Source organism: Anomaloglossus baeobatrachus, chromosome 6 (genome assembly GCF_048569485.1).
Source record: "Anomaloglossus baeobatrachus isolate aAnoBae1 chromosome 6, aAnoBae1.hap1, whole genome shotgun sequence".
Lineage (NCBI taxonomy): Eukaryota > Metazoa > Chordata > Amphibia > Anura > Aromobatidae > Anomaloglossus > Anomaloglossus baeobatrachus.
The window spans coordinates 341107811-341122216 of record NC_134358.1 but is presented as its reverse complement, the minus strand read 5'-3'; the positions used below and the strand labels follow the sequence as shown (position 1 = coordinate 341122216).

At 43.3% G+C, this 14406-nt stretch overlaps 1 protein-coding gene across 2 annotated transcripts in view; it reads right to left on the bottom strand.

Moving 5' to 3' along the window:
• Positions 1–5144: 5144 nt before the first annotated feature.
• The window catches only part of PDIA4 (protein disulfide isomerase family A member 4), a 342287-nt gene continuing 333025 nt past the window's right edge, over positions 5145–14406 (bottom strand). For both annotated transcript variants that reach the window (XM_075314972.1, XM_075314971.1), the window contains one exon: positions 5145–5841. In XM_075314972.1, coding sequence (XP_075171087.1) covers positions 5429–5841 — 413 coding nt within the window. In that variant the 3' untranslated portion in view covers positions 5145–5428. The remainder of the gene's footprint in view (positions 5842–14406) is intronic.

Genomic DNA, 14406 nt, shown 5'->3' with positions numbered 1-14406 from the left:
CCCCGGCTGGTGGACTGGGGTTGGTAATGCAGGCAGGCATCTAACCCTATACCCCTACTAACCCCCTCCCCCCACTTCCCCCCCAACCCTACCTTCTTCCCCTCCCCCTTTGTTCTTGTTCCCCCTTACTTGAATGAAGTCCCCATCTTTCCTCCCCTCTCCTCCCTCCCCATGTTGTTGTGTGGTTAAAGTATAAGGCAGAGGAATTGTAACTGGATTGTCTCGGAGTATATTAATGTATGGAGCCCTCATGTGCGGGCAGTTGGCAATTGTTCTCTTAAATTACCATGTATGATTTTGTATCTGCCGTGTTTTCAATAAAAACTAATTGGATTTAAAAAAAAAAAAAAAAAAAACAGGACGTTTGGTCGTTTGCATTTTTGCTTAAAATTGGTTGTTCCTTGATGCGAATTGTCCAGTAATATACAGTATAGACCAAATGTTTGGACACACCTTCTCATTCAAAGAGTTTTCTTTATTTTCATGACTCTGAAAATTGTAGATTCACATTGAAGGCATCAAAACTATGAATTAACACATGTGGAATGAAATACTTAAAGTGTGAAACAACTGAAAATATATCTTATATTCTAAGTTCTTCAAAGTAGCCACCTTTTGCTTTGATTACTGCTTTGCACACTCTAGGCATTCTCTTGATGAGTTTCAAGAGGTAGTCATCGGAAATGGTCTTCCAACAGTCTTGAAGGAGTTCCCAGAGATGATTAGCACTTGTTGGCCCTTTTGCCTTCACTCTGCGGTCCAGCTCACCTCAAACCATCTCCATTGGGTTCAGGTCTGGTGACTGGAGACCAGGTCATCTGGCGTAGCACCCCATCACTCTCCTTCTTAGTCAAATAGCCCTTACACAGCTTGGAGCTGGAGGAAGCAATGCCCCCTCCCTTTGTTGGTGTAAAAGGAAAAGGATGAATGGGAGGAGTCCGAGCACTTGCACTCTCCTTCCGACCTGTCTGATTCTCTTGATAGAAAAGGATGGGACATGGAAGGTCGTCACCCCTATTTCTTTCCTTTGGATAGGGATTGACGGGAGCACTTCATTTTGTACCTAACAATGGCCCTTAGATCAGAGGCGAAGCCCGGGGTCTTGTCAGTTTGTCTGCTGAATGCAGGACTGGATAGACGTTTAGGCCAGGTGCTGGGTAACATCCCTACAGAGGGCACACTCCCTGTGTTTAGCCTTAAGACTTTTCTTGGGCTTTTCTTAAAATACAATAGAGAGGAAAGGAGGATTCCTTTATAAGCGAAAATTCACAAAGATCACTTACCAAGGGATAATCCTGACAGTACCGGATAAGGAGGAGAAATCGGGTCCGGTGATGCGTTTCTCCTGGAGGCAGTGGAATCAGTCTTTTTCCCCTGGTCCACCTTGCTAGAGCCATGATTCTGCTGGCTGGTGCCGCTGGCACTTCGCTTGGACCGCCCGCCAGAGTGGTTAACACCTTTACCACGTCATTTCTGCTGCTGACCTGGCTGCAGGTGGTGGTGTTCTTGGTGCTGTTGCTGCTGCTCTTGTACTGCCTTATCCATTTTCACTGGGGGAGATATCTTTTTGGAGCAAATGCAACCTACTGGCCGTCAGACCGCACTTTTAAACAAGTGCAGGACCTGCCAAGTACAGCCCCTCCCCCAGAATGCCTAATCGGCACCCGGAAGTGACTTACTCCTTCCTATTATGTGACAGCAGTCATATGATCACGTGTGCGTGTGTCATCACTGTGCACCGATAAGGAAGTGTCCCGCGCGCATGCGCATCCGGGAAGCGCAGCAGCCCAATGGAACACCCTGTGGGTGCCGCAGCTGGCGCCCACATGCATTGTGAAAGCCCCCCCTAGGCCCACCACGGCATTTCCAGAACCCCTCGCTTCTAGCCGCAGCAGGGACCCTTCCGCTGCCTGTCTTGGTGAGTGAGGCCTGGGAACTTCTTCTGGATCAGGTGAGTACCGCTTCAGGAAGTTCCCCCTCCAAGGACAGGAAACTAACTGATGTGTGGCAGAGATACAGCCTTTTTATTCAGTAGGTTTTCTGCCCTAGAAGGGCAGATCCCCTCTCCGTGGTGCTGTCATGGGTGGTAGGAAAAATTCCCACATTTGGAAATATTTAACTGTCCCAGTATGTTGCAGGTTGCACAGCGACAAAAAAAATAAATACATCTAATGTTGCAACGTGTCATCATTATTTCATTGTCGCACGATATTCCGCCACATAGCCCAAGTCTCACTTGAATAAAATTTGCCAGGTTGTGCTTACAGTATATAACTGTAACATGAATAGTGATGAGCTATTCTGTGAATATCTGAGTTCACCGAACCAGTAAGGCCAAAAAAAATAAAAATAAAATACGGGTTTGGCAGCCAAACTTGAAGCCCGGACAATGAACCCCATACAAGTCTATGGACACAAACAGTTCTGGGCTGTAAAATGGCCACAGTATGTGCTTGGAGGCTACAAATGAAAGTTAAATGTTAATAAGAACAGGATAGTTAGGCTAAGTTCACACTTGCGTTGTTTTGCATCAGTCACAATCCGCCGCATTGAGGAATTACGGTATCCTGCAAAATATTTTGCAGTAATCCGTTTTTTCCCCGTAGACTTCTATTAGCGACGGATTGTGACTGATGGCCCTGCGTTGCATCCACCGCGTGACGGATCAGTCGTTTACTGACTTACCGTCAGGTGGGAACAACGGTAAAGGTAACATTTTTTGTGCAGCGGATTTATTTTTACTGTGAGCATGCGCTCAGTAAAAAACCCATGAGCGACTGTAAATTCAGTTCCAGTGTCCGGAATGATCAGCTGATCGCCCGGCTATTGTAAACAATCAGCTGGCTTTTTTCAACAATCAGCTGATTGCCCGGTGGCTGGCTTTTGTGAACAATCAGCTGATCTCCCGACTTTTGTGAACGATCAGCTGATCGCCTGGCGGACGGCTTTTGTGAACGATGATCGTTCACAAAAGCCGGCCACCAGGCGATCAGCTGATTGTTCACAAAAGCCGGCCGCAGGGTGATCAGCTAATCGTTCATAACAGCCGGCTGCCAGGCTATCAGCTGATCGTTCACAAAAGCCGGCCGCCGGGCAATCAGCTGATTGTTGAAAAAAGCCAGCCGATCAGCTGATTGTTTACAATAGCCGGTAAAACAGTAAAAAAAAAAACACACACAAAAGAACCACAACGGATCTTTTTTTGCAGCATCAGTCACATCAGTTGTGCCACTGTGTGCAACGCATCCGTTGCATCAGTCACACAACTGACTGTGACGGATGCAAAACAATGGAAGTGTGAATTTAGCCTTATACATACGGTGTTTCCCAGAGGATCACACTGCAGTCAGACTCTTTTCCGGGCATGCTAATTAAGGCTCATCAATATTTTCTGCTTCCAATGGCTGTCACCCACAATCCGACAGTCCGGCAGACAGGTCGCCTGAGGTCGGACTGTGGGAACCCTGATCTAACTTCCGCTGAACTGAGTGACTTCACTTGCTTGCAGCTGGGTCCCCCTTGGCTGTCAGTGATTCCCGGAGCCTGCAGAGAGCAGACATGTTTTCCCTCTCAGCAGCTTCTGGATATAGCAGAGCCGAGGATCCTGGTGGGACTTCATATGGAATATGTCGGATCTGCAAGGGTGTTTGGGGGGTTAATAAAGGGGTGAAAGAGGGTGTGTGTGTATTTTATTTCAAGTAAAGGATTTTTTCGGTGTCTGCATTTTATTTGTTTTTACTTACAGGATTAGTAATGGAGGTGTCTCAAAGAGGTCTCCCATTACTAGTCCAAGGCTTGATGGCAGCTGTTATTTTTTGACAAATCACAGCTGTCATTAACCCCTTATATTACCCCCATGCACCTGCAAACTGGTATTTATAGGCTCGGGGGGGTCCAATATCCATGGCCCCTTTATTTTGATATACAGCCATCGTAAAGCTCACAGGTGGGGGCTGCAGTTTGTAGCTGTTATTTTACCCACACTGGCTATCAAAATATGGTGGAGCATAGGTCAATTTTTAAAAAATGTACTTTTTTACGCAACCATACAGCTAACTGATTAAATCCAATCACAGATGCGCACACAGGGTGTGAGTTGTGTATAGCAGTCTGCAACCAATTACAGACACTGGCACACAGGGTGGTTGAATATTGATGAACCTTAATTAGCGGGCCCAGAAAAAGAGTATGACTGCAGTGTGATCCTCCAGTATTTATAAAATAATAATAATCTGCTCTTACTACCATTTAACTTCTATTTGTAGCCCTGGTCATATTTATTTATTTTTTTTTTTTTTTACAGTGATTTCCTTGGCCACTCAGACACAACCCGAACAAGAACTGGATGTACAGTAAAAAGTGTGTTTGGGGTTCAGCACGGTACACTTTACAGTTCGGTTGACTTGTCCCTAAGAATGAACCCCTAGGGTTTCATACTTCAGGCCAATTGTCTAGACAGAAATCCAAAACTGATCAGCAAACCAATAGGTGTACGTTTTTGAAGATCTGGATGCTTTTTCAGACCATCTGGCTTAAACAAACTCCAAAATGATTACAATGACATCTATGGGGTTAACCAGATCCATAAGTGAGATCCGATCCATAAGACTCAGAACATGTCCAATTCTGATCAGATTTTAAAGTATCAGAATAGGACATAATAGATCTGTGTGCTCTCAGAGAGAAAAAAAAAATATTGGACAGTATGACATTTCACACATATGTGTGCATATAGCCCTACACTTATTTGCAGTAAAAACAGTGCTATTTAAATGCAACAGAGCATCTGTCTACCATAAGGAGTTAAAAGTGGCATAAACCCTTTAGGAAAGTTAATCCTCTATGGCTTTACTTAGTTATAAATGTAAAATCTCACATTTGATACTAAAACAGTGCTGCGTGCATTATCATCATAATATTATTACAGCTGCAACTTACTGTTAACCATTGTGTTATTGACGCACAGTGCTGCTTTAGCTAATCACAAAAAATGTCTGCTAGAAAGTCTAATCGTTTTAAAGGAGGTCAGAATATTTACTGCATTTTTTAAACTCAGTCATGTAATAACATTTTTGTGTACCCTTTGTTTTCTTCTCACAGAAATTATAGGTACATTAAGTATTGTTACTCATCACAAAAGCGAATTAATTTATAAGAAATTTTATTTTGTTTGTGGAAAAAAAAAAATCACAATACATTGAGAGAATTTGAAAAAAAAAACAAAAATAGAAAAAGTTACACAATTTGTATGAAAAAGAAACTGAAAATTTTAGGGATCAAAAAATATGCTTTGACACTTAGAAATCCAGAGGGATTTATGAACCTCCTATCTGCATTGGTAAGAATCTCAGCAATTTAGGTGTACTCAGTAACTGTGTGAAATACTGGTACATGTAATAGGAAAAAAAAAACATTTTTGTAGAATATGTTAAAGTTCCTCTTTCGTTTTTGACTTCGCTCTGTGTTCTTCAATAAATTTGGACAAACCTTCTAGATCTCGATCATGACCTTCAAATTTAATTGGATTATATTTTCTGTTTTTAAGCGCAAAATAGATGGTTGGAAATCCTTCTACTTTGTAGTTATTTGTTGGTATATCATTGGCAGTAGCATCCATTTTGGCTATAATCAGATCTGGTACTAATCTGTATTTTTTACCCAAGTCGTTGTAAACTGGTTCAAGTGATTTGCAATGGCCACACCATGGAGCATAAAACTCTATTAGTACATCTGAGCTGGTGTCCATGACAATCTCCTCAAATGTTTTACCAACAACTAATTTAACAGGTCCTTTATTGTTCTTGGGCATAGGTTGTGACTTTATAACCGGGGTAAGTTTTCCTGTGTTAGAGAGAAAAAAAAAAAAGACAACATAGTGTTAATATTGAAAGAAATAGAATTTTTAATGATAATCAAATAATGTTTTACAAAGGTTGTCTACTACTCAGAAAATCCCTTGTTCTACTAGTGAAGCACTGCCTGCACTCTCCCCGTCTTCAGATGTAACTGACAGGAAGACGTGAGATCAGACACAATTCTCATTTCCTCCAGGTGTCCGATTTGTCCGATGAAGGGGAAAGTGAAACCAGCACTGATTGTCACGCGATCCATGTGGCCATTGTCACCTGAGACCCAGGAGAGACTATGTCAACACTGCTGGAAAGGCTTCAGCACCGGAGGGGTGGATAGGCATTATTTTACTGGGGAGGGGAAAATAAAGGGATTGAGAAGGGGTCATCCATGTAGTAGTAAAGACCGGTTTACTATTGCCATTTTACAACTGGTGCTCTTTTTTCTCCTACTTGAAAAGAGTAAGTGATGAGAATAGCAATTCAATATCATAAGCAGTTTTAAAAAAACAGATCCTAATGTTTTAAAAGGAAAATTGTTTTGTATACAGTCAGCAAACCAGTTGTTACATTTTATGAATGAATTCATAATATACTAAAAATCAGTGGTATAATACACTTCATTAGATATGAAATGGCCTGCTATGATGACAAGGGGGCATTTCCTACATTTAGTGGAAAGAGGCTTTAATCATTACACAGTGCTTGTTTATTGTAGAAAAAGAAAAAGTGTGATTATGGAACGCTGTGCCACCACATTACATGTTGTAATAGCTCATTCACTGAAAACGTTCAAGGAGGTTCGATGCCTTCCTTGATTAAAAAAAAAAAAGAATAATAATATTATTACAGGTTATGGGTACTGGATTCTAAGGAACTAGTCGGATTACCGTATGTGGGGTCAGGAAGGAATTTTTCCCATAATATGGGGCAATTAGCATTTCTGCTTTCCATTGGTTCAACAAGTCAATTTTATAAGGTTGAAAGAAGACAAGTCCCATTAATGCAAGCATCTTTGGGGAAAAAAAGTCCAGTGTCACTAATTCACCAGAACAATACTTTTGCAATTTACTAAGGCAAAGGGGTTAACATTCAAAAATCATAAAACTACCAACTAAAAGTATGGCAAATCTAAGGCATTTAGGCATTTGTATTTAGCAGCAATAATGTAAATATGTTAACCGGCTTACATAATACCTGCTGCCAACATCGCCACACCAACTATTGAAGGATAGTCACACAGTTAAAGATTCACCTACTCAATGCAGTAGTGACCTCCATGATTATTTTTTTTTTACAGTGCGTTTGAGTAATTGTTTGTTACAATTTCCATAAATTAATTATGCAAGTGAAAATAAACTTCATACTAGATCATATCGGCAATATCAGCTTCATTCTCCGCCAAGACTGATCTTTCACTCCCACAATTCTCAATTTACAGGTAAAATCTGTATTCAGTGAAGACATAACATTACTGTGATAGGAGATCACAGCTATGACTGGTAATATTCTAATCAGATTACAGGGGGAGGAACTCTGCTTTTACCTTCTCCCTCTTACTGCTACATAGAAGATGACAGTTACTACTGGTAAGACTCTTTCTCAGTGATGTAACAATCTGTCTACAACGAATAAAGATTTTACCCGTGAATTGAGAATTTTGAGACTGAATGATCAGTCTAGAAAAAGGAGAAAAGCAGATTTCTCTAATAAAATTTGCACTATTGATTTATGCAATAAAAATGAAAATAGTGACATTTTAAACATGCAGTAGTTTGGAAGGGCTGTGAATGAAGAATATTTAACAGAAGGCTTACCCACACTCCTGGTGCAGAGTGACAGATTTATCCATTTTAGAAGAAATGCATGGAATAATTTGAATAGAATATTTAAACCCAAGCAAATTGATGTAGTTTAAAGAAACAAACTAAACACCTACACTAAATAGACCTAACACCCAATGCTTCATTTAGAACTGGATACAAGATGTAATAGTGGCCATAGCACAGAATAAAACATGCTTTTCTTTTTCCTCTTGGTAGCAGATATCAGCAATGAAATTATTTAATTAGTTACTATATATTTTGTCCCAGTGGGTGTCAGATGGTTTTCACTAAGGGCGTGTACTTCATCTCCTCAGTATGACGTTGACCTATCATAAGCAGGCAGCAACACTCAAGGGAAAGAAGAACACCCAGAACATAACTCAGGACAGGCTATTCCTGTGTACCAACCACACTGTAATACATAGCCCAGTGTTCCTGTGTACCAACCACAGTGTAATAAATAGCCCAGGCCAGCCAGGAACAGATCCAAACACACAATTCGCAATAGCTTCTTCACGCATCAGGATCCAGTCCTGATTGCACTGGACTATTTATTACACTGTGGTTGGTAAATTTCCTTTGTTTTTGGATCATGTAAATTTACTTATTAAAAATATTATGTATTTCCATGTTATGTTCATATGCCATCTTACAACTTTAGTTATTTTTTCGTACATTATATATTTGTGTTGTTTATTTGAACACAAATTGGGTTGTACGTTTATAAATTAGTTTGCACGGTAGTTTTTCACTTAGAATTATCAATGCTCTATAACATCTTGCCTATAGATAAGATAATATTTTCAGTGTAGGGCTGCCATGATATTCTAGTTATGTTACTAGCTAAGGACAAAAAAAAGGGAGCACACCCCATTGTCAACATCCCAGTTTACATTGGTCATGTTACAAAAATGGTTACAGAAGTTCTGGAACAAGGTGAAACATGTCCAAGTTTTGTTCTGATTTTAATCCTTCTGCATACGCGAGTAATCTTTTCTCGACTTTAAAACCTGTCATATGGTTCCAGAGATTTTATTTAGTAAGCCAATATGCAAATTTTTATGATCTCTATAAAGGGGCATTCCTCACAGTCTAATCAGATTGGGCAGAGGGGGGATTAAGTGGATGACTTCTCTGATTAAGGACAGTGTCACAGTTAAGGCCCCGTCACACACAACGAGATCGCTAACGAGAACATTGCTGCGTCACCGTTTATGACGCAGTAACGATCTCACCAGCAATCTTGTTATGTGTGACACCTACCAGCAATTAGGCCCCTGCTGTGAGATCGCTAGTCCTTGCCGAATGGTCCGGACCATTTTCTTCAAAGGTGATGTCCTGCTGGGCAGGACACATCGCTGTGTTTAACACCTAACAATGACCTCTCATACAGGTCACTCATCATTATACAGGTCACTTATCGTTACTGCATCATTGGTAAGGTCTGACTGTGTGACATCTCACCAGCGACCTCCCAGCGACTTACCAGTGATCCTTATCAGGTTGCATCGTTTTCGGGATCGCTGGTAAGTCGTTAAATGTGATGGGGGCTTTATCGACTGTATATCACATGACTCCCTGCTGCTTCGGTCCAAATGGTTTTAGAAGCAAATCAAGGACATTTAACCCCTAATGTGCAGCTGTCAATTGTACTCAAAGGAAAGATCTCTCTTTAATCTCATCAGCACGTTCCCATTACAACCCAAGGTCATGTAATGACCATAAGGCTATGTGCACACGTTGCTTTTTTTTCAGCGCGGAAAAAAACGCACCCTCTGGCAGAGGGGAGAATTGTAAACAATGCTTTTTGAGAAAAAGGCATCGAAAACGCATGCGTTTTTCATGCGTTTTTTTAGGTGCGTTTTTTTAAGACTTGTCAGTGTTAATAAAGTTGGTTGAACACAGACCTTTGGGGGAAAAAACCTGTGATGTCATTTCCTTCTCCACATTCTGTTTGGATAAATGGGAGGGCTTGGAATGGAAGGAGCACCATTTGAATTTTGGAAAAGTTGAAATAAACTTCGCGCACCATGTCACATTAGCAGGGCCCCTTGGGTACCTATACGTCAGAAAACCCCCACAATTGACCCCATTTTGGAATCTGCACCTCTCAAGGATTTTATTCAGGAGTATATTAAGCATTTTGAATCCACAGCTACTTCACCCAAAATGTTGCTGTAGCAACAATATTCTCACTTTTAGGCCCGTTTCACACGTCAGTGAAAAACACTGACGTTTTTCACTGGCGTGTAAAACACGCACATGTCCCTCCGTGTGCCGTGAATCACGGCACACATGGGTTGTCTAAGTGCAATCCGGGCTCCGTTCTCCGTGGCCCGTGATTGCACTCAGTAATCAACTCACCTGCGCCCGCTCCCGCTCTCCATGGTGCTGATCGCTCCCGCGGTGCAGCATCCGGCTGGCGTTGACCCCCGCAGCAGCTGCTTTCGGGTCGGCTGTGTCGCACATCATGAATATGCGCGACAATAATGAGCCGGCTCAGAAGCAGCAGGCTGCACGGGCTGCAGAGGACATCGCTGGACGCCGGGTGAGTTAAAATGATTTTTATTTTAAAAGCACGTTTTTTTCTGGCACGTGTTTCACGGACCACACCACTGCGTGGTCCGTGGAACATCAGTGATGCCAGAAAAAAATGGACATGTCTCCGTGCGGCAATCACGCACACGCGGGTACGCCGCACGGAGACACGTGCAGTGAAAAATCACTGACGTGTGAGCAGACCCATTCATTATAATGGGTCTGCGTATGTCAGTGATCCTGGTACGTTTAAAAAAAAGCACAAACGTACCAGAATCACTGACGTGTGAAAGAGGCCTAAGGCTATGTGGCCATGATCCAGCGACACGGCGTCTAGTACACAGTGTCAGCCTTCCTGCAGCTGCCCATGCCCACGATTTGGGTTCAGGCTGCTGTGGAGCTCTATTCTACCTGCAGAGAACACTCTCGTCTCCGCAGCATAAATTGACATGCTGAGGCTCGGGAAGCTGCGCCACCGGTCAGTTTATGCTGCAGAGAAAAGAAGCACAGTGGGCACGAGATCTCCAAAAATCCTTCCACTGTGCTTCTACTGCACAACGCAGCGTTATGGACGCAGGGAAAACACTCAGCGCCCCTAACGCTGCAAACCCTGATTGTGGGCACACAACCTAAAAAGCGTCAATGGATGAATGGATGTCAAATATATATAACGTCCCACCCCCGCCTGCATATTCTAAGCTGGCACCTTTAGTACCTTTCATGTGGCACTAAAGGGTGCCTAGCTTAGTATTTATCCAATAAAAAAAATAAAAAAAATGAAAAAAATGGCGTGGGGTCCCCCCTATTTTTGATAGCCAGTCAGGGTAAAGCAGACAGCTGTAGCCTGCAAACCACAGCTGGCAGCTTCATCTTGGCTGGTGATCAATTTGGAGGGCTCCCCAGGCTTTTTTTTTTATTTATAAATAAAGAATTAAAAAAAAAAATAACGTGGGGTCCCCCCAAATTAGATCACCAGCCAAGGTGAAGCTGACAGCTGGGGTCTGGTATTCTCAGGGTGGGAAGAGCCATGGTTATTGGACTCTTCCCAGCCTAAAAATAGCAGGCCGCAGCCGCCCCAGAAGTGGCGCATCCATTAGATGCGCCAATCCTGGCGCTTCGCCCCAACTCATCCCGCGCCCTGGTGCGTTGGCAAACGGGGTAATAAATGGGGTTGATACCAGATGTGTAATGTCACCTGGCATCAAGCTTAGCAATTAGTGATGTCACGGCGTCTATTAGATACCCGACATAATTAATTGACAGTAAACAAAAGCAAAAAAAAAATGACAAACATTTTTTTATTAGAAAAAACACTCCCCAAATCATTCCCTTGTTCTCCAATTTAATCAAAAAATTTGAAAAAAATGGGTCCGCAGAAATCCATATGGACGTCCCACGTCGCCTCTGGACCTTCTAAAATATGGGGGCACGTTCAGGGAACGTATCCCCCATTTTCTAGGAGGGCAGACCCTCTATTTGAGGAGAGTGGGTGCCAAAAATCTGCACCCACTCTCCCCGGGTCACAGCTGCAGAGTGCGAGCAGCCAGCACAGCTCTCTGAACACAGTGCTGGCTGTCAGCTGCTCTGCTCATGTGACCGCACTGACCGGCGTCTGCTGTGAAGGAGGAGGGGGCCGCGGGGGATCAGCGCTGCGACCGGACAGGTAAGGGGAATACCGGGGGGAATAGGGGGTGACCGGGCAGGGCCTGGGGAACAGTTTTCTGTCGCATGTGTTATTGCACATGCGACAGAAATCATAGGAGCAGGGCGCCCGGTGCGCTACTGTGCGCGCGGCCATGTTGGATTTTCGGGAGGGGGTCGGGGGTCGGGGCGGGCACTTTGGAGATACCGGGGGCTTTCCAGGACTTTGCCAGGAAGTGAGGTCAACAGGAAACCTCTTGACCTCACTTCCAGGTAAATGCCTGCGTTCTGGCATGCCGACAAAGCCCGCGGACCGCAACAAAAAAGCAGCTCACTGCGGTGTAGCTGCGTTCTGACCCCACATCATTGATTCAATGGGGGAGAGAACGCAGCCACAACGCACAAAAGAAGTGACATGCTGCTTTTCTTTCCGCACCGATTTTTGGCATCCAAAACGCTGCGTTTAGAAACGCAGCGTGTGCACTGATTTTTCGGCTTTCTCATACACTTTGCTGGGAAAGCTGAACGCATGCAATTTGCCACTGAAACGCTGCGGTTCTAAACGCAGCGTTTCCGCGGTAAAAAACGCAACGTGTGCACACAGCCTAAGCATTGTTTAAGAAGCTGTGAAAGTGTGAAACTAGTAGGTCTCATGCACTGCAGTAAATAGTCCCACAATCAGACTTTGACTATAGAAAAAAAAAAGCAAATCATGGAAGAAATTCCGTATAGCTATTTTACTGCTAAAAACTCAGCTTTTTTTTTTTTTTTTTTTTTTTTATACAATACAGCCAGTGGTAAAATAAACGTTACAGCTCTCAGACTATTGTGATACAAAAAAAAATGGGGGGTAAAATTGGTTTTAGTCTGCAAATGTAGCAACACTTAAAACCTGAATTTCTGAATATTGTTCAAACTTCCACTGAAATCTCTAGAAAAGAAAAAAACCAAAAAATAGTTAAAAATATTGGTACCAATTCTGGTTCCTGTAGAAAAATAGTCCTTACTACAGCTCTGTTGACAAAAAAAATCAAAATGTTTTAGCTCTCAGAACATGGCTATGAAAAAAAACAATCTTCTTAAAAAAGCATTTTTAGTGTGTAAGGCTGCTTTCACACTTCCGTCTTTTTCCATCAGTCACAATCCATTTTGTGACCGATGTGACGGATGCGTTGGAGATTGTGGTACAACTGATGGGACGGATCCGTTAAAAAAATGGATCCGTTGTAGCAGTTTGTACCTGGCAAAGAGAATGCAGGTGTGGCAGCGGGTAACCTAAGTGACGTCACTGCTGACAGCGCGACTCACTTCAGTTTCTCCGTGGAGCTCACAGAGAGCGGTGGTGTTCTACGGCCGCTCCTGTCAGCTTCCTATGTAGCAGAGCTGAAAGCACTATGGGACCTCGTGTGGATTACGTTGGACATGGAGGGTATTTGGGGATTAATAAAGTGGTGAAAGAGGGTGCTTTTTTGTCTTTTATTTTAAATAAAGGATTTTTCGGTGTTTGTGTTTATTTACTTTCACTATAGTTTAGTGATGGGGAGGTGTCTCAGACACTTGAAATCACTAAGCTAGGACTTAATGGCAGCTATGGGCTGCCATTAACTCCTTATTACCCCAATTGCCACCGCATCAGGGCAATCGGGATCAGCCGGGTAGAATCCCGGGACTATCACATCTAATGTATGCAGCATTTCTGGGCGGCTGCTGGCTGACATTTTTAGGCTTGGGGGGCTCCCCATAATGTGGGTCTCCCCATCCTGAGAATACCAGCCTTCAGCTGAGTGGTTTTACCTTGGCTGGTATCAAAATTGGGGGGGACCACACACCGATTTTTTTTTAAATGATTTATTTATTTTAGTGCAAGATATAGACCCACCCACCGACGGCTGTGGTTGCAGTGAGACAGTTGTCATTCAGCGTGGGGGCTCTTGTTTGACTGCAACCAATCATAGGCGCCGGTGGTCGGGGGAAGCAGTGAATACAAGATGGAATAATGAGCGGCCGGCATTTTCAAAAGCAGGAGAAGCCACTGGAGCAGTGTGACAGCTGTGCAGCGCTGCGCCGGTCATCGGTGAGTATGAGAGAAAGGGTAAGAGAGAGAGACCGACAGACAAACCGACAGACACACACAGACACCGAGAGAACGACAGACACAGAGATTTTCTAACCAAAAAGGAATTTACACATCTGAGCATGCTCTGTTGCTAAAAGACGGAACCGTCGCCGGAATCCGTCATTTGATGGATTCAGGTGCCCATAGGCTTCTATAATAACCAACGACAGACGCCGATGGAATCCTGCGCATTGCAATTTTTCGACGCAACAAAAAACGTTACATTCTACGTTGCTTCCACCCGGCGGTCAGTCATTTCATGACTGATCAGTCGCATAGCGGATGCAACGCAGGGCCATCAATTGTAATCTGTCATTAATACAAGTCTATAGGCTGCTTTACACGCAGCAACGTCGCTAGCGATGTCGCTCGTGAAAGCACCCGCCCCCGTCGTTTGTGCGTCACGGGCAAATGGCTGCCCGTGGCGCACAATATC